This window comes from Poecile atricapillus, chromosome 23 (genome assembly GCF_030490865.1).
Source record: "Poecile atricapillus isolate bPoeAtr1 chromosome 23, bPoeAtr1.hap1, whole genome shotgun sequence".
NCBI lineage: Eukaryota > Metazoa > Chordata > Aves > Passeriformes > Paridae > Poecile > Poecile atricapillus.
In genome coordinates, this window is record NC_081271.1 from 1,309,863 (window position 1) to 1,328,970 (window position 19,108).

At 50.9% G+C, this 19,108-nt stretch overlaps 1 protein-coding gene across 1 annotated transcript in view; it reads right to left on the reverse strand.

The window, feature by feature from the left end:
* LOC131587568 (uncharacterized) overlaps positions 1-19,108 on the reverse strand; it is a 61,144-nt gene that overhangs the window by 33,425 nt on the left and 8,611 nt on the right. Inside the window, exons 9-32 of the mRNA XM_058855568.1 lie at positions 18,745-18,796; positions 17,325-17,507; positions 16,290-16,481; positions 15,534-15,633; positions 13,569-13,651; positions 12,907-13,101; positions 11,790-11,849; positions 11,559-11,687; positions 11,266-11,475; positions 10,925-11,012; positions 10,184-10,268; positions 7,999-8,248; positions 4,896-5,087; positions 4,196-4,387; positions 3,889-3,985; positions 3,635-3,720; positions 3,177-3,371; positions 2,184-2,243; positions 2,058-2,084; positions 1,888-1,951; positions 1,618-1,728; positions 1,205-1,396; positions 874-969; positions 515-610 (exon numbers count right to left, since the gene is read on the reverse strand). Coding sequence (XP_058711551.1) covers positions 515-610; positions 874-969; positions 1,205-1,396; positions 1,618-1,728; positions 1,888-1,951; positions 2,058-2,084; positions 2,184-2,243; positions 3,177-3,371; positions 3,635-3,720; positions 3,889-3,985; positions 4,196-4,387; positions 4,896-5,087; positions 7,999-8,248; positions 10,184-10,268; positions 10,925-11,012; positions 11,266-11,475; positions 11,559-11,687; positions 11,790-11,849; positions 12,907-13,101; positions 13,569-13,651; positions 15,534-15,633; positions 16,290-16,481; positions 17,325-17,507; positions 18,745-18,796 — 3,035 coding nt within the window. The remainder of the gene's footprint in view (positions 1-514; positions 611-873; positions 970-1,204; positions 1,397-1,617; positions 1,729-1,887; positions 1,952-2,057; positions 2,085-2,183; positions 2,244-3,176; positions 3,372-3,634; positions 3,721-3,888; positions 3,986-4,195; positions 4,388-4,895; positions 5,088-7,998; positions 8,249-10,183; positions 10,269-10,924; positions 11,013-11,265; positions 11,476-11,558; positions 11,688-11,789; positions 11,850-12,906; positions 13,102-13,568; positions 13,652-15,533; positions 15,634-16,289; positions 16,482-17,324; positions 17,508-18,744; positions 18,797-19,108) is intronic.

The window sequence follows — 19,108 nt, forward strand, 5'->3', positions numbered from 1 at the left end:
TTATCTTTTTTTTCATAAGAATTTGACTGTTAAGGAAGCTTTGCTGGCCTGAGAGAGCACCAGCCTTGCATGGGCGAGGGTCAGGAGATAAATAAATAAACTGAGCAGTTTTACCTTATCACTGCTCTGGCCCAAAACCTCCTCGCCACGAGCAAATGACCCACAGGCACAGGAGGGAAAAGCACTGGGCAATGGGTGAAAAGAGGCTCCCACTGCAGGGTTCTTAAAAGCAGAGCTCCAAAGAACACGAGGCTGAGCCAGGTGAGCACAGCTGAGGAGCACAGGCTGCTCCAGAGACACCCACAGAAACCCCACTGTGTTTTTATTATCTGAATAAACCTCTCCCATTTTCACATCTCTGCTTGATGGCACCACACTCCTACCCTAACACAGGGCTAGGAGCAACCAGCTCCCACCTATTCTCGTTTCAAGTGAAGCAGTGAGCTGTCAGTTTGGAGGGCACTGGGCACACACTGCAGTGCTGAGAGGAGCTGCCTGCCCTGGCCACACTCACCCCTTGTCCTGCCAGTCCCCCGGTGTCACAGCCCTGCTGCCACCCTGGCCAGTGTGGGCACGGAGCCAGCTCTCACAGATGGGACAGATGTGCTCACTGTGGAGAAGAACCACTCAGGATCTGCACTGAGAGCATGGATCTGCCTTCCAGGCCACATTTCTGGGGCTTGGAACAACCTGGGATAGTGGAAGGTGTCTCTGCCTATGGCAGGGGCTGGGAATGAGATGAGTTTTAAGGTCCCTTCCACCCCAAACCATTCTGGGATTCTCTGATAAACACAGTTCTACCCTGATATGAAATTTGCTGATTTTTGTCCAGGTCCACTGTGGCTTTTGGGTATTTTTAGGTGGAAGACTGACCTTTGGTGGTCCCTGGGCTGCTCTGCCTCACTCCACCACGGAGCAGCTTCTTCTGTGCCATTTCCCCTCAGCACATCCCCAGCTTTGGCAGGAGAGCTGAACACAGAGAGAGGACAACCTGAGTGTGTGGCTTTCCAAAAACACCAGCTGCTGAAACAGCCACTGTTCCCTAAATATCAAATCCTTGCTCCTGCTAAAACAGGAACCACAGGAATTCCAGCTGCAAAACTCACTTTATCCACATAAAGATGTTTCCTCCCCCTTTGCCATTGTTTTGCCTCCCAGGGGCGTGTGGAGGGGAGCAGGAGCGAGCTCCTGTTGGGGGCTGTACCTGGTGCCTGCTGGGCTCTGCCTGTCCCCATCACTGATGCTGGGGACCGAGTAGGTGCGGGGTTTTTGGGGCTGGGAGCTCAGCCAGTCCTGGCAGACGGTGCAGCCGGGGCGTGTGGGCTCTGAGAGAGGGGCCAGGTCACTGTGGAGCTGCTCCTCACAGCTGGGGCACACGTGGCAGTTCCCTGTGTGACTGTGGATGAGAGAGACGAGGGAAATCCATCCAGAGAGCAGCCAGCAAAGCCCAAACCCTGCTGTGAAACACCCTCGGGACAGCAGCGTGTTCATCGTGGTGTGGGAAAGTCAAAACCTGCTCCAAGGTGTTCTGCACAGCTGAGCTCAGCAGCAGTGACACCCCTGGCTATAGGCAGAGGTCTGGCACCAGTTTTTGGGCAGGTGAATGAGCAAACCTACCAAAAATAGGAATTCCAGGGCTTGGGCTGCTTCTTCTCATCTGTAACCTCCAGGTGCGTGGCTGCATCCCTTCCCTTCATCTCACGCTTTTGTAAATTCACATTATAAGAGCTGAAGAGACAGAAAGGAGGAAATTTTTAGAATAAAAAGAAACTTAGCAACATGGAAAAATCCTGCTAACCATGCAAATATCCTGAAGGTAGAGGGCTTGAAAAGAAAAATCCACTTATCCCACGGGAAAGTCACAATTTACAAGGGACAATCACTTACTGCTTTTCACTCTCTTTCCGGCTCATGATGACCCCAGCAAGAAGTCCAAGGACTACTGGGGGAACTGACAAAGAAGGGAAAGGGAGAATGAAATCAACCTTTAACTTCAGGCCTTTAACAGCAAACAGCTTTGGGGTAGGAAAATACATTTTGGATTTTAAGCTACTTACCAATGCAACTTGGAATGAGGATGCTTGCTGGGGAGGAGAATAATGAAATGGATGTTAAAAATATGAAGCCCAAAATGTGATGCAATTACAGCAATTAACAGGACTTCTAAGTAATGGGGCTCTTACCCAGCCAGTAAGGATTCTCTTCTGAGGCTTTGGTTTGGTTTGTCTCTGCTGTGGTTTTAACTAGTGAGAGACAAAGGAAAAGCGCTCAAAATGTTATTTTAGCTGGTGCTGAACTTGTACATAATATATAAAATAGTTCAGAGAGGAGTAAACATCCCATGGGCAGGTGACATGTGCAGCTCAGGTTGTGGCAGAGGGCAGAGGGGATTCTGCTGTTCCACCTGGATTTATTGCCTGGGTGTTGTTGGACACATGACATAAATCCCTTCTCAGTTCCCTCCACCAGCTCTGCAGTCACTGACACATTTCACACACTGTTCATTACATTTCTGCCTGTTCCTCTTGAAGGGAAAACGTAAAACCATGTCTGGCTCTGCTCCCGGTGTTCCTCAGCAGAGCCTGGCACCTTGCAGAGCAGATGCTGCTCCCCTGGAAACAAACCCTATGGAATGCCCGTGCAGGATGGAATTAGGAGCAATTATCAGCCCAGCAAGGGCAGAGTGCTGGGGAAGGGGATGATTGTGAGGAGGGATGATTGTGAGGAGGGGATGATTGTGAGGAGGGGATGATTGTGAGGAGGGATGATTGTGAGGAGGGGATGATTGTGAGGAGGGGATGATTGTGAGGAGGGGATGACTGTGACGAGGGGATGATTGTGAGGAGGGGATGATTGTGAGGAGGGATGATTGTGAGGAGGGATGATTGTGAGGAGGGATGATTGTGAGGAGGGGATGATTGTGAGGAGGGGATGATTGTGAGGAGGGGATGACTGTGACGAGGGGATGATTGTGAGGAGGGGATGATTGTGAGGAGGGATGATTGTGAGGAGGGATGATTGTGAGGAGGGATGATTGTGAGGAGGGGATGATTGTGAGGAGGGGATGATTGTGAGGAGGGGATGATTGTGAGGAGGGGATGATTGTGAGGAGGGGATGATTGTGAGGAGGGGATGATTGTGAGGAGGGATGATTGTGAGGAGGGGATGATGCTCACCCCGGCAGGTGGGAGGGGCCCCGCTCCAGGCGCCGCTGTCCCCGCTGTCCGTGGTGCAGCGCAGGGTGTCCTGTCCCACCAGCTCCAGCCCCGGCTCACACGTGTAGGTTGTGATGGAGCCGAACACAAACTCCTGCGAGCTGTTCCCACTGTGCTGCCCGTGAGCAATGGCTGGAGGAGGGGGACAGGAAATCACTGTGGGAGACAGAGGAAAGAACTCAGGAGGTGACCCCTGGGATGCTCTCAGCAGCCTGGGGGGGGACACTGTTCCTGTCAGGCCTTCACAGGCAGGAGGAACCAGTGATGTCCTGCCTTGTGACAGCAGCTCTTCCCTTGCAGAGATGCTGGCCTGACTTCACTTAGTGAAGCAAACCAAAAATTCAGTGTTCTGAGTTGGAATATTTGGTTTTTCTGGAATATTTGGTTGTTCCAGTTGAGCACTGCACAACTTCACTCACCCTGACAAGCTGGAAGAGGACTCCAGACAGCTTTGCCTTCCTGCAGGGAACACCTGATGGAAGGTGACGCTCCCTCCAATCTGTACCTGTGGGGCCAAAGGCACAGCCCAAAATCCGCTTGTTGTCACCAACCAAGGCTGTGTCACCACAGAGGTGCTCAGGACTCTGTATGGGCAGAGCCCCATGTCCCAGTTCATTCCCCAGTGACCCTGATCAGGCAACTGGGATGCAGTGGGCAGTGGCTTCACACTCACCCACGGTCACAAACCACATTGGCTGTTGCTCCCAGCTCATGATCTTTTGCCATAACTTGGCCATGTTCTGGATTGGCTGGAATACCACAAGATTTCTCTAAAAAAGAGTAAGATTGTCCTTAGGACAATATGAGACTGAAAATGAAATGAAAAACCCCACAGACTCAGTTTTCATGGCAGTGTGGCAATGTCAAATCAGGCATGATTTCATGTTAAATGTACTTAGAAAAGAACAATTTAAAAATACAGATGTATTGGCACTTGGAATGGAGTCTTGGAGAAGATGAAATGACGTGGAGACACTCACTCTGACACAGTTCAGGAACTTCTGTCCACGTTAAGTTGTCCAAACAGGTGCTGGTGGGGGGCTGGTCTGTGGTGTTTTCATGAGTTGGGCGACAAATGTACCTCACCGTGGTATTAACGGCGTAAAAATTCTGCCTTTGATCTTCTGGTGATATCGAAGCAAATTTCACAACTGGTGGCCTGGGACAGCTGCCTGATCAGCACAGGGACAACCAAAATGTCCGGTTACACAGCAAAAATAACAATATTTTGCTTTCAACTATAAATATAAATCTGAGGGATAATGCACGAGCCTCACTAAGAACATGGATACTCCAGACAGTGCCCTCCTCCCTGGCCACATCCACCGGGGAATTGTCTGAGGTGGGAAAGTGCAGCCGCTTCTCACTGGAGAAGTTTCCAAATCCCCAAAGCCAAACCTCCCTCCATGATTAACCCTTTGGTCACTCAGTGCTCTGCCCCTGCAGTCCTTCCCCTTTCCCATGTGCTTCCCAAGCCGTTCCTCTGTTTTTTATCAACACTCAAGTGCCAGCCCATGGCAACAGCCTTGGTGGAGTGTAGGAAAAAGGGGCAGCAAGAGAAGTGGCCCAACCACTTCATCCTGTTGATGAGGAAAGCCCTGAGGCAGCGACTGCCAAAGCTGTGAATGTTTCCACAAGCAGCCCACACCCTCCTTGGGTCAGAGAAAGGGAAACACTCACGGCCACAGAACTCTGGCAGGCTGGACCAGCGGGAGTTGCTCAGGCACTGGATGGTGTCGGAGAGAAAGGGGCGCTTGGTGTAACCCGGGACACAGCTGAAGGTCACGGTGGAGCCCACACTGAAGCTCTGCTGCTCTTTGGTGTCCCCCTGGGGCTCGGCGTGGCTGATATTTGGCAGCGGCCCGCAGTCCGCTGTGGGAAAATAAACGGGGATTCAGCAGGGCTCCCTCTGCTGCTTTTGGACACAGAAAGGGCACAACCAGAGCCTGGGGGAAAGGGTGGCACAGGGAGCAGGGCACACACAGGGAGCACACGCAGGGACAGGGATGTGGGGCACAGACACGGAGCACACACTGCCATGGATAACACACACTGCCATGGATAACACACACTGCCATGGATAACACACACTGCTGTGGATAACACACACTGCTGTGGATAACACACACTGCTGTGGATAACACACACTGCCATGGATAACACACACTGCCATGGATAACACACACTGCCATGGATAACACACACTGCCGTGGATAACACACACTGCTGTGGATAACACACACTGCTGTGGATAACACACACTCCTATGGATAACACACACTCCTATGGATAACACACACTGCTGTGGATAACACACACTGCTGTGGATAACACACACTGCCATGGATAACACACACTGCTGTGGATAACACACACTGCTGTGGATAACACACACTGCTGTGGATAACACACACTGCCATGGATAACACACAATGCCATGGATAACACACACTGCTGTGGATAACACACACTGCCATGGATAACACACACTGCTGTGGATAACACACACTGCTGTGGATAACACACACTGCTGTGGATAACACACACTGCCATGGATAACACACACTCCTATGGATAACACACACTGCCATGGATAACACACACTGCCATGGATAACACACACTGCTGTGGATAACACACACTGCCGTGGATAACACACACTGCCATGGATAACACACACTGCTGTGGATAACACACACTGCCATGGATAACACACACTGCCATGGATAACACACACTGCCATGGATAACACACACTGCTGTGGATAACACACTGCCATGGATAACACACACTGCTGTGGATAACACACACTGCCATGGATAACACACACTGCCATGGATAACACACACTGCCATGGATAACACACACTGCTGTGGATAACACACACTGCTGTGGATAACACACACTGCCATGGATAACACACACTGCTGTGGATAACACACACTGCTGTGGATAACACACACTGCTGTGGATAACACACACTGCCATGGATAACACACACTGCTGTGGGTAACACACACTGCTGTGGATAACACACACTGCTGTGGATAACACACACTGCCATGGATAACACACACTGCTGTGGATAACACACACTGCCATGGATAACACACACTGCTGTGGATAACACACACTGCCGTGGATAACACACACTGCCATGGATAACACACACTGCCATGGGTAACACACACTGCCATGGATAACACACACTGCTGTGGATAACACACACTGCCATGGATAACACACACTGCCATGGATAACACACACTGCTGTGGATAACACACACTGCCATGGATAACACACACTGCCATGGATAACACACACTGCTGTGGATAACACACACTGCCGTGGATAACACACACTGCCATGGATAACACACACTGCTGTGGATAACACACACTGCTGTGGATAACACACACTGCCATGGATAACACACACTGCCATGGATAACACACACTGCCATGGATAACACACACTGCTGTGGATAACACACACTGCTGTGGATAACACACACTGCCATGGATAACACACACTGCCATGGATAACACACACTGCTGTGGATAACACACACTGCCATGGATAACACACACTGCTGTGGATAACACACACTGCCATGGATAACACACACTGCTGTGGATAACACACACTGCTGTGGATAACACACACTCCTATGGATAACACACACTCCTATGGATAACACACACTGCCATGGATAACACACACTGCCATGGATAACACACACTGCCATGAATAACACACACTGCCATGGATAACACACACTGCTGTGGATAACACACACTGCCGTGGATAATACACACTGCTGTGGATAACACACACTGCTGTGGATAACACACACTGCTGTGGATAACACACACTGCCGTGGATAACACACACTGCCGTGGATAACACACACTGCCGTGGATAACACACACTGCTGTGGATAACACACACTGCTGTGGATAACACACACTGCCATGGATAACACACACTGCCATGGATAACACACACTGCCATGGATAACACACACTGCCATGAATAACACACACTGCCATGGATAACACACACTGCTGTGGATAACACACACTGCCGTGGATAATACACACTGCTGTGGATAACACACACTGCCGTGGATAACACACACTGCTGTGGATAACACACACTGCCGTGGATAACACACACTGCTGTGGATAACACACACTGCCGTGGATAACACACACTGCTGTGGATAACACACACTGCCATGGATAACACACACTGCTGTGGATAACACACACTGCTGTGGATAACACACACTGCCATGGATAACACACACTGCCATGGATAACACACACTGCCATGGATAACACACACTGCCGTGGATAACACACACTGCTGTGGATAACACACACTGCTGTGGATAACACACACTGCTGTGGATAACACACACTGCTGTGGATAACACACACTGCTGTGGATAACACACACTGCTGTGGATAATGCACACTGCCATGGATAACACACACTGCCATGGATAACACACACTGCTGTGGATAACACACACTGCTGTGGATAACACACACTGCTGTGGATAACACACACTGCTGTGGATAACACACACTGCCATGGATAACACACGGAGCACACACTGCTGTGGATAACACACGGAGCACACACTGCTGTGAATAACGCACACTGCTGTGGATTACGCACTTTCCCATGGAGAACCCCCCCGCACCCACGGAACACCCACCCCAGGGTGCCAGGCTCCCCGCCCACCCCACCCCTCCCGTCCCCAGGGGCTCACCCCACACCACAGGCAGCACCAGCAGCAGCAGCAGCGGCAGGAGCGAGCAGCGGCAGCCGGAGCCCATCGTGGTTGCCCCGGCACTGCCCGGACAGCGCAGCCACTCCCGCAGGGCCAGTTCGAGCTCCACGGAGCCCCCGCCTGCCCCTCCCGTCCAGTTCAGCTCAGCCCAGCTCCGGGAAGGCTCTGACGAAATCCGCGAGTGCGGTGGGAGCTGGGTTGGGTGTGGAACACCCGGGGTGAGCGGTGCCTGTTCCGCCAGTGAGCCCTGGCATCATCCCCTGACACCCCCTGCCTCAGCCTCGCCTTCTCAGCGTCACTCTGAGCCTCCCAGGAAAGGCTCCCCTCCCTCCAAAGCTGCCAAGGCCCGAAGGAAAAGACCCGAACCAAAAAGGGCAGGACGGGGAATGTCCCAGTCCGAGGAAGGGGCAGCCAGCAGCTGCCGACCTGCACCTTCCTGCTTCCCTTTGTTATCCAGGAAACAGCGATGATTCCACTGAGAAGCTCCAACTTATCCCTTTTACTTTTTTTTTTTATTTATTTTTTAATTTCCACTTTATTTTCCTTTCCCATACAATTTAAGCTCCGAGCAGATGTTACAAAGGCGTTTGCCCTGGGACGCAGAGGTGTTTTCCTAAGGGAGGAATCCAGCACCTTGGATAACGCATTCCTTTGGAACACTTGTAAACACGGTGACAAATTCCATGGAGATACCCTGGCTCCACTTCTACAGCTCACTGGCCTGAGGGGGATGATGGCTGCATAAGGCAAAAGGAATCTGTTAACAGGAAAAAACCCTACCTTTGAATTCAGGGGAATTCTCCTGTATTAGCTCAGGGCAGTGACCTTGGCACGGGGCAGGAAGATGCTGAAAGGTTTTTGGCAAAGGCTCCTCATCCTGCCGAGCCTCCGCAGGGAGTGGTTCCCCACAGAACCAAGAGCTGCAGCTCGGTGAGATGCTCTGGCTCACGGGCTGAACCCTTCAGCCAGGCTGTTTTCTGCTTCAGGAGAGAGCAGGAGGCATCTGCATCCCGTGCCCGGGCACAGGCTCAGCCCTGCCCCTGCTGCACCCACATTTCTGCCCTGTTTTTCCCAGGAACCGAGCGGCAGCTGAGCCCCACGATAGCGGCTCTGTGCCCGCCGGGGGCCCCCGGCTTTATCTGGCTCTGCCATCCCTCCCTGCAGCGCAGAAATCAGCCCGAGCAGCTGCTGGCAGCACAGGAGAGCAGCCTGAGCAGAGCTGCTGCAGGGCTGGGACAGCGGGAGGTGTCCGGCAAAACCTGCCAGCAAAAACAGCGCTGGAGCTGCTGGAGCTGCTCCAGGATTTCCACACAAACTCTGCCTCAGCTGCCAAAACCTCCTGGGGCTGAGCCCTGGCTCTGCCTGGGCCGAGACACAGCTCAGGGGCAGCAGGGCTCAGTCCTGGGGTGGCTGAGTTGGGTTAAGGGAGGTGTGACTCCAGCTGCCTTTTCCAGACCACTTCCCAGAAACACAGCCCTGCATGGGTTTGCTTTCCTCTTTTACTGCTTTTTTTAAAAAATATATAATCCACTTTAACTTGCCATGGATGGCATTTAGAAAATGAATGTTCAGAGTGATAGAGACTGAACGTGGAATCTGAGCATTGCCAGGATATACCTTAAAGCTGATTGCTTCTTGGAAAAAGAGAATGAAATATGACGAGAAAACAGCAGGGAATTGAATTCACACACTGCCCTTTATAAAGAATTACCATTTATCACTAAATAGAAATAAAAACCCAGAAAGGCTTTGGGAGTTTCAGCTCTTTACAGGACAAAATTGGGGTAGGCAGCCGAAAGAACACACATGACTTTCCCCATCCCTCTGTTGCAGGGTGGATATTTAGGAGTTGGAGATTTGCAGGGTGGGGAGGATATTTAGGAGTTGTAATTCTGTGTCTGTGAATGGTTGATGTGCTCACAGCAGGACTGAGCTGCCTCCCTCCCTCTGGAAAGCAGAAGTGGCTCCTTTACCTTAGGAGATCAGAGGTGCCCAGCCCACACATGGCTTTATCTTCCTGGAGTAGAAATAAAACTTCGAGGAGCTTTGGGCTGGTACAAGAAGCAGATTTTGCTAAAGAAAGGGCTTAAACCTCTCAAGATATAAAGATCAAACAATGTAAGATCCGAAGTACCTTGGTTTCCTAAAATAAATGAGCTCAAACTCTGCAGGACAGGGAAGTCCGTGCTTTGCTTTTCAGCCCCGCCAGCAGCTGGATCCACAGCTGGATCCGCTGCAGCCAGGAATTCCTGGGAAGTTACGGGAGCAGCTCAGCTCCCCAGGGAGCCCGGGGCTGTGTTTAGGGTTTGTTGTGGTGTTTCCCGAGAGCAGAAAACCTGCGGCCCTGGAAACACAGCATCAGGCTGGGCGGGGCAAAACTGGGCTGTGGAGCAACTTCTGCAGGAGCTCCGGGGGTTTCTGGGACAACGCAGGCTCGGAAATTCTGGTGGGATCAGCAGGAATCACGGCTGGAGTGGGGATGCTGGAAGGAAATCCTGAAAGGAAAACCCAGATGGGAGGAGCAGATATGGAAACCTGCCAGTGCTTGCAGGAGTAATTTTCAATCCTTTTCTTGGAATGCTGAAACATCATCATTAAAAAATTACATTTTATAGGTGGGACAGACCTGATTTAGGTCATTCTTTATCTTAAAGCAAGGTGTAAGAGTCCTGAGAAGTGTGACCAGTGCATGGGGCACTTTTGGAACAGATCAGGAGCGGTAAAAGATTTTCTGGTTTTGACCCAAAAGACAAAACTCAGCTTGACCCTGACACCAGAGAAAAACCTTCCAGCATCCCCCAGTTGGGTGTTGAGATCCTCCAGTGGAGGCTGTGTCTTCCTCACCTACAGTGACACAATTGTGGGTCCCAGCAGTGCCCACAAAGCCAACACTCACCCTTTTCACGGATAAAATCCTCCTTTGCAGCGGGTGGGGAATTTGGAGGACCAGAATTTCCACCATGTCCAGCTTCTCCTGGCTGTGCACAACCTCCCTGTGTGCAACAAGGTTGGCATCAGCACTTCAAGGTAAAAAATTCTCTCTTGCTTTTCAAAATGCCCAAAAAATGAGTTAAAAAAAAATAATTCTGTGATAATGTGAGGGCAAGGAAATAATTGGTAAATTAAAATGTATTCCAGACAAAGAAAAGCTTTTTAAGATAACAGGAGATCAGTGCAGTCAAAGCTGAGCTATGAACCAGATGCCCCAACCAGCAAAAAAATATAAATTAAACAGAGAAAACTTACAGAAGACAAGAACATTAGGAAAAACCCACTCACTTCCACAAAATGATGGAAATTTGGATTGTTTTAACTTCTGAAAGCAGCCAGGTGGGGGAAGGATCCCCAGGTGCTTCGGAGGACACACGGCTCCCTTGCTGGCCCCAGAATAGGATTTTGGGGATTTGTACAAAGGCAGAACAAATCTGAACCCTGAGGCAGCCCAGTTCCTGCTCACTGGAGAGAAAGAGGGGGGAAAAATGAAAACTCGGGGTTTTAGGGGTGGGAGGAAGTGCCAGTGATGCCCCTCCAGGACTGACCTGGTTTCCTGAAGGAAGAGGAAGGCTGGGAGGAGGAGATGGTGTTTTGGAGCGCCTTTTTATAGAGGCTGAGCTTCATCTCCCACCTGAGACCCTTCCTGGAGGGTTGGATTCCATTTCCCTGGGGAGCTGAGGAACAGAAATTCACGGGGTGAAATTCATTTTGGTAGAAAAGCGATAAAGGAGAAAAATAAAAGGGATTTGGTTCAATGTGGAGTTATTTTAACTCACTTTTGGGAGGAGCTCTGCTCTCTGTGCCTTTTGCTCCAAGTTTGACAGCTGAGCTTCTCTCTAGGGGACAGAGAGGGATCATTGCTCGGAGCACTCGGCTCCAGCGCTGCCTTTTCCCCTTCAAAATTCCTTATATTTCCTCCTGCATTTCAGACCCACAATGTTTTATGCTGATTTGTCCTAAATACCAAACTCATAATAAATAGTAAATAGTAAATGATAAATAGTAAATAATAAATAATAATCAATAAATAGTAAATAGTAAATAATAAATAATCATCAAGAAATAGTAAATAGTAAATGATAAATAGTAAATAATAAATAATCATCAATAAATAGTAAATAGTAAATGATAAATAGTAAATAATAAATAATCATCAATAAATAGTAAATAGTAAATGGTAAATAGTAAATAATAAATAATCATCAATAAATAGTAAATAGTAAAGAATAAACAGTAAGTAGTAAATAATAAATTGTAAATAATAAATAATAATCAATAAATAGTAAATAGTAAAGAATAAAGAATAAATTGTAAATAGTAAATAATAAATAGTAAATAACAAATAGTAAATAGTAAATAGTAAATAGTAAATAGTTAATGGTAAATAGTAAATAGTTAATAGTAAATAATAAAGAATGAATTGTAAATAATAAAGAATGAATAGTAAATAGTTAATACTAAATAGTAAATAGTAAATAATAAATAATAAATAATAAAACTAAAAATAAATAATTAATAATTAATAATTAATAATCAATAATTAATAATATTTAATAATTAATAATATAAATAACATTAATTATAATTATAATTATAGAATTATAATACTAATATTATATTAATATAATTAATATAATTATATAGTAATATAATATATAGTTATATTAATATATAATTATATTAATATAATATTAATTATAGAATATAATTAATATAATTATATTAACATAATTAATATAATTAATATAATTATATATTAATATAATTAATATAATATTAATATTATATTAATAAATAATAATCAATAAATAATAAATAATAAATAATAAATAATAAATAATAAATAATAAATAACAAATAATGGTATCAAACAGTGCACTCAGATGAAGCCACCTTTGCACTCGGGCACGGCACCGCTCCAGACCCCGCTGGTTCTGTCCCTGCTCTGACATCGGATGCTCCCATTCCCGAGCAGCTGGAACTCGGGGTCACAGCTGTAGGTCACCGTGGAGTTAAAAGCAAAAATTTCAACGCCTTCCCCATCGTGTCTGCCATGGCTGATGGGAGGAGGTGGAGAGCAGGTAATTACTGCAGGAGAGGAGGACAATGTGTTGGCTAAAAGTTTAATAAATTCTATAAAATTTGAGTCTTCCTAAGGCTCTTGCAGATAAACTTTGGGCAGTGAAGGTGAGCAGCACCGGATGGGTGAAGCTGCCTGTCCCAGTTCCCTCTCGTTTGGCCCCAAAGTTTCTCTTCCCACACCTTTCTCCCTCTCCCAGCACGGCCACAGCAAATAAACAGCAATTTTCCATGCTCAGGATTCCTGGAAATCTCACCCCATCACCTTCAGTCCTGACAGAAATGTTGATTTTGTGGGAGCAAAGCTGCTGAAATGGTGCCAGCAGCAGAATGGGGATTTCTCAGCTCTTGGGGACAGATCAGCCACAGAGTATCAACAAAAACAATCCCAAGAGAGGTTTGGGCTGGAATTGGGATGCAGGATCTGCTGGAGTGAAGTAGAAAGGTTTAATCTCATGATTAAAGATGAATCTCACATTCACAAGTTGGAAGTTCGCTCCATTCAACATTGTTTCCTTTCAGCTGGCACTGGATGAAATTATTCCCGACTAATTTGTACCTAAAAAACACGAGAGAAAATCACTGTAACTGTCCAAAACCTGGGAATATTTCCCACCATGACCAGCTCCAAACAAGCAGAGATGCTGGTTAACAGGAGAACTCCTGCCAGGGTCTGTGCTCATCTGTTTGAGGTGATTCCCTGCTCTGACTCTGCATTTCCCACGGCAGGGAAGGGAGAATTTGGAGCTCTCCGGGAATGGCAGGCAGGGCTGGATTCCCACACGGATTTGCTGAATCAGGGACTCAATTCCTGCCTGCTCCTGGCCCACAGCAGTGCTGGGACTGGCTCTGTCCCCAGCCAGGGCCTTTCCCACGCTGCTGTCCCCTCGGGGATGAGGTGACGAGGGACAGGCTCCGTGCTGAGCACACACAGCACCTCCAAAGGCTGGGCTCAGCCCCGGCTGCTGCTCACTGGGATCACTGACGGGCTCCCCAGTGTCCCCCAGTGTCCCCCAGTGTCCCCCAGTGCCACCTCCTGCCCAACACCTGCTTTGGGGTGCCAGGTGCAGCCGTTTTGCTGAAGTTTTGTCAGAAAACCAGGCTGGCAGCACATTGCTGGGGCACCTCCTCAGCTGATAAACTGCTTTCCCCAGAGACCTTGCACATTTCCCATCCCTGTGAGTGTCCAAGGCCAGGTTGGACGGGGCCTGGAGCCACCTGGGACAGGGGGAGGTGTCCCTGTCCATGGCACTGGATGGGTTTTAAGGTCTCTTCCAACCCAAACCAGTCTGGGATTCTGGGATTCGGGTGGAGCCTCCACGTAGAGCAGAGGGGGAGCAGGGATCGAGCCACATTTAATTCAAGTGTTTTCTGCCCTGGCTGGCTGGAAGCTCATGGATCTTGTCCTGACAGCTGTCACCTTCCCCATTCTGTGCAAAACCCCTCTGGACATGGTGGATGATATCTGATGTAATTTACAGGAGCAGCATCATCCCTCCACCCTGCTGCAGATTTCCAAAGTTTAGCTGCAGCCCAGCAGGGCGGGACACGCTGTCCTCTCCTCCAGTCACATCCCAAGGGAGAGGGAAACCCCCTCTGTTAAACGTGGACAAGCACAAGCCAGGTGATGGCAGCTGATTCCTGCAGGGAGGGAGGGAGGAACAGCAGCTGGAGATACAAATTCCTGTCCTCTGCATCTGACTGAAAGCAGGCAGCAGCCATGAGTCAGCTCCTGACTGTGGAAATTGTGCTTCACTGCACTTTCCCAGCTGGATTTTAAAAATTCCAGTGTAAAACCCTGTTTTGTTCAATATATCTCAACTATTTTAAGCTGAAATATTTTAAATAACTTGTATGGAAGTCTGGAGTGATCAGCTGAGAGTACAACTGCTCTGGTTGGGATGGATGCTTAGAGCTCCTCTGGGTGGCTCTTGGAGGAAGAGGTGGCCCTGAATCCTGGCCCTGGTGTCCTGCCTGGAGCTGTGTGTCACCCTGCAGCTGTGTGCCACCCTGGAGTGTGTGCCACCCTGGAGTGTGTGCCACCCTGGAGTGTGTGCCACCCTGCAGCTGTGTGCCACCCTGGAGCTGTGTGTCACCCTGGAGTGTGTGCCACCCTGGAGTGTGTGCCACCCTGGAGCTGTGTGCCACCCTGGAGTGTGTGCCACCCTGGAGTGTGTGCCACCCTGCAGCTGTGTGCCACCCTGCAGCTGTGTGCCACCCTGCAGCTGTGTGTCACCCTGCAGCTGTGTGTCACCCTGGAGCTGTGTGCCACCCTGCAGCTGTGTGTCACCCTGCAGCTGTGTGTCACCCTGGAGCTGTGTGCCACCCTGGAGCTGTGTGCCACCCTGCAGCTGTGTGCCACCCTGCAGCTGTGTGCCACCCTGGAGCTGTGTGTCATCCTGGAGCTGTGTGCCACCCTGCAGCTGTGTGCCAGCACTCACCCATCCTCACAGGACACATCCACTCGTGCTCCCAGCTCCAGGGCTGTGATGGGCCCCGTCCTCACCCCGGGCAGCGCTCCCAGGGCGCCGCAGGACCTCCCTGGGGGACACAAAAAAGGCTGAATGAGACCTGAGACGCAGGCTTGGAGGCTTTTCCCAAAGGTTCCAGAGTATTTTATTCCATGGGCATCACAGCCAGGCTGGCAGGAGCCAGGGTCAGCTGTGGGGGAAGGTGGGGATCCCAAAATGCTCCAGATTCACAGAGGGGTTTCCACAGCAGTGGATTGGGTCACATCACTGTGAAAATCGATTGCTCGACTGTGAAAAAACCATTCCTGTCACATCAGCAGCCCTAACATTCCATGGGTGTCACCAAGAGAATGTTTGGCCTCTGTGTTGAAGTTCAGTGCTGGAACAGCAAATTGGGATTTGTCCCCTGCGTGTGCTGTGTCCCACTGGAAATTCTTCAGGACCATAAGAAGGTAGAAAAGACCTCTGAGATCACCAAGTCCAACATTCCCTAGCATGAAAATCAAAGCAGACCAGCAGGAAAAAAAAAAAACAAACCAAATAAAAAACATCACTGAAACTCTTGCTGTTCAGTGTTAGGTAGGAAAGACAAGGAATATCCACCCGATTTTGTGTTAAAGGATGATGATGATGGATGGATGATGATGATGACCAGGCTGCATTTCGGGATGCAGGCTGGGAGCAGCCAGGGATGCTTTTTTGGGGTGTGGGGGCAGCAATACTCACTCCTGCACAGCTCAGGGGGCTGTGACCACGTCAGGTTCTCGAGGCAGGTGCTGGAGGGGGAACTCTCCGAGCTGTTCTCGTAGCCAGGCCGGCAGACGTAGCTCACGTTGGTGCCAACGGGGAAGAAATTCCTGGTCTCATCCTCCTTGGACAGGGCAGCAAACCTCAGCCGAGTTGGGGCAGAGCAGCTCCCTGCAGCCAAGGAAAGCTGCTCTGACAGAGCTGCCCACCAGGACGGGGCCAAATACTCCCTGGGATCACGGGAGCGCTCCTGGAGGGCTCCTGGTGCTCGTGGCAGGTTAATTCAGGCTCCTTGGGGCGATGCCAACCTGCTGCAGGTGTCAGAGCGGGGATGGAGGGGTGTAGGAGCTCGGGGAAGGGGTTGGCAGGACATGGGGAGCACATGGACAGGTTGGGGGGCACGGGACTGACCCCTGTCCTGTCCTGTTCAGTTTTCCCTGACTGAACCCTGTCCTGTCCCAGCCCCTGACTGACCCCTGTCCCAGCTCCTGTGGCCACCAGCGGCTCTGAGGGGCAGCAGTGCAGGACAGTGGGTTTGTCCCAGGGACAGGGACAGGGACAGGGACAGTGGATTTGTCCCCGGGACAGGGGCAGGAACAGTGGATTTGTCCCCGGGACAGGGGCAGGAACAGTGGGTTTGTCCCCAGGACAGGGACAGGGACAGTGGATTTGTCCCCGGGACAGGGACAGGAACAGTGGGTTTGTCTCAGGCACAAGGACAGTAGGTTTATCCCCAGGGCAGGGACAGTGGGTTTGTCCCCAGGGCAGGGACAGTGGGTTTGCCCCAGGACAGGGACAGCACAGAGGGTTTGTCCCCAGGACAGGGACAGGGACAGTGGGATTGTCCCCAGGACAGGGACAGGGACAGGGACAGTGGGATTGTCCCCAGGACAGGGACAGGGACAGGGACAGTGGGTTTGTCCCCAGGGACAGGGACAGGGACAGTGGGATTGTCCCCAGGACAGGGGTGTTAGCCCGGGGCCATGCCGCAGATAAAAAGGATGAATTATTTACGGCCGCAGGGCTCCGGCAGCCTGGACCAGATGTTGCCGGGCAGACATTCCGAGGTGTCCGGCAGCCCCGGGATCCTGCGGGCTCCCTCGGCACAGGTGAAAGTCACCCTGGAGCCCACCGGGAAGCTGCTGGAGCTGCTGGAGGGCCTGGAGTGGGTCATGGCAGGAGGCGGCCCGCAGTCACCTGTGGAAGGAGAAGGTGCCTCAGGTGAGGAACCAGAGCGGGGCTGGAATGGCCCAGGGCTCCCCTGGGAAGGGCTCCAGCCAGGGCTGGGTCAGGGACAGCACCGAGCCTCGGCTCAGTCCCCGGGCTGGGGGTGGCATCACCAGCCCAGCCCCTGAGCAGCCAGCTGGGATCCGGGCAGGTGCCCCGGCTCCTTCCCACGGCCCCGTACTCACCACGAGCCGCAGCGATGCTGAGGAGCCCCAGCAGGGCCAGGAGCAGCACAGGGTGTCCAGAGCCCATCCTGCAGCTCTGGGGTTCAGGGTGTCCCCCTTGTCCTGCTGCTCCAGCCCTCATTGCAGCAATTCCTGCGCTCCTCAGCCCAGCCCCGCTGCCTCCAGGGCTGTGTCAGGGCTGGGAGGGGATGCACTGCGGGCTCCACCAAGCCTCTGGAGCCATGGAAACCTTCCCAGGACACCCACGGAGCTGAAATCTCCGTCAGGAACACGGAGAGCAGCCAGGGTGGGGACAACTGTCACTCCCAGGCTCGGGGAGATCCTCCTGGTCCTCCTGCCCCGTCAGGCTGGCACTGAGCACTGACCAACACAGTTTTTCCACAACTACACTCCCAGAGGAGAAAAGACCCCGTTCCAGCCCCAAGCAGCCTCCAGGGTAGGAAAACACCTCCTCAGTTATTTGCTGGCAGGTAACACACCACGGATCTGCTGTCAGCAGAGGCAGTGAAGCAAATAAAAGCATTTTTCCTTCTCGTTTGCTGTTCTTTCATTGCCTGAGTCACTGGTAATGAAGAACGGGTGTGAGCAGCCACATCTGTGTCCTCGTTCACCCTGACATCAGCCAGGGCTGCTCGAACACCCTCAGGCTGCAACACCCAGGTTTTGTTCACACTTTGTGGGTGTCAAGCCCTGCAGAGGGAGATGAAGCCCCAGTCTGCAGTCCCAGGTGAGCTCAGGGTGGAGGGGACCCAGGTGTCACCCCAGGACGGGGAGCAGCTCTGGCAGCACCTCTCGTGGCAGAGCTCCTCACCTGGAGCTGCAGGAGCATGGGATGCACCCCCAAACACCTTTTCTGTGCAAAATCAGAGACACCCCCAATTCCCTGGCTGTTGTGTAGGCTCTGGCACCAAACAAAGTGATTTTTATAACTTCTAAAAGCACACATCTGGCAGTGATGCTCATGCAGGAGGCGAAGGCTTCTGCTTCTCCCACCCACTCTCCCCGAGCAGCCCAGGACTCACCCAGCTGCCAGGGCTCAGCTTTCCCCCAAAACCACTGGATCCCGCTGGAAACCTGCCCAATTTACAGCCAACATGACAGCTCCCACCTCCCCCCCTGGATAAACCCCCAGGAATCACCACAGCAGCAGAGCCACGGGGTCAGATCAGCATTTATGAGGAACAGGAATGAGCTGCCTGATTCTCTGCTCTTGGCTCAATCCCAGCACCTGGCCTTGGCATTTGCTCACCAGAAATGGGGATGTGGAAGATGCCACCAGCTCGGATATCAGGAACCTGTTCCCTGTTTAAACCCAGGGATGAGGTAACAGCAGCCTTTACAACACTTCTTGTGAACTGCCCTAACCCAGAGGAACAGAAATCATTT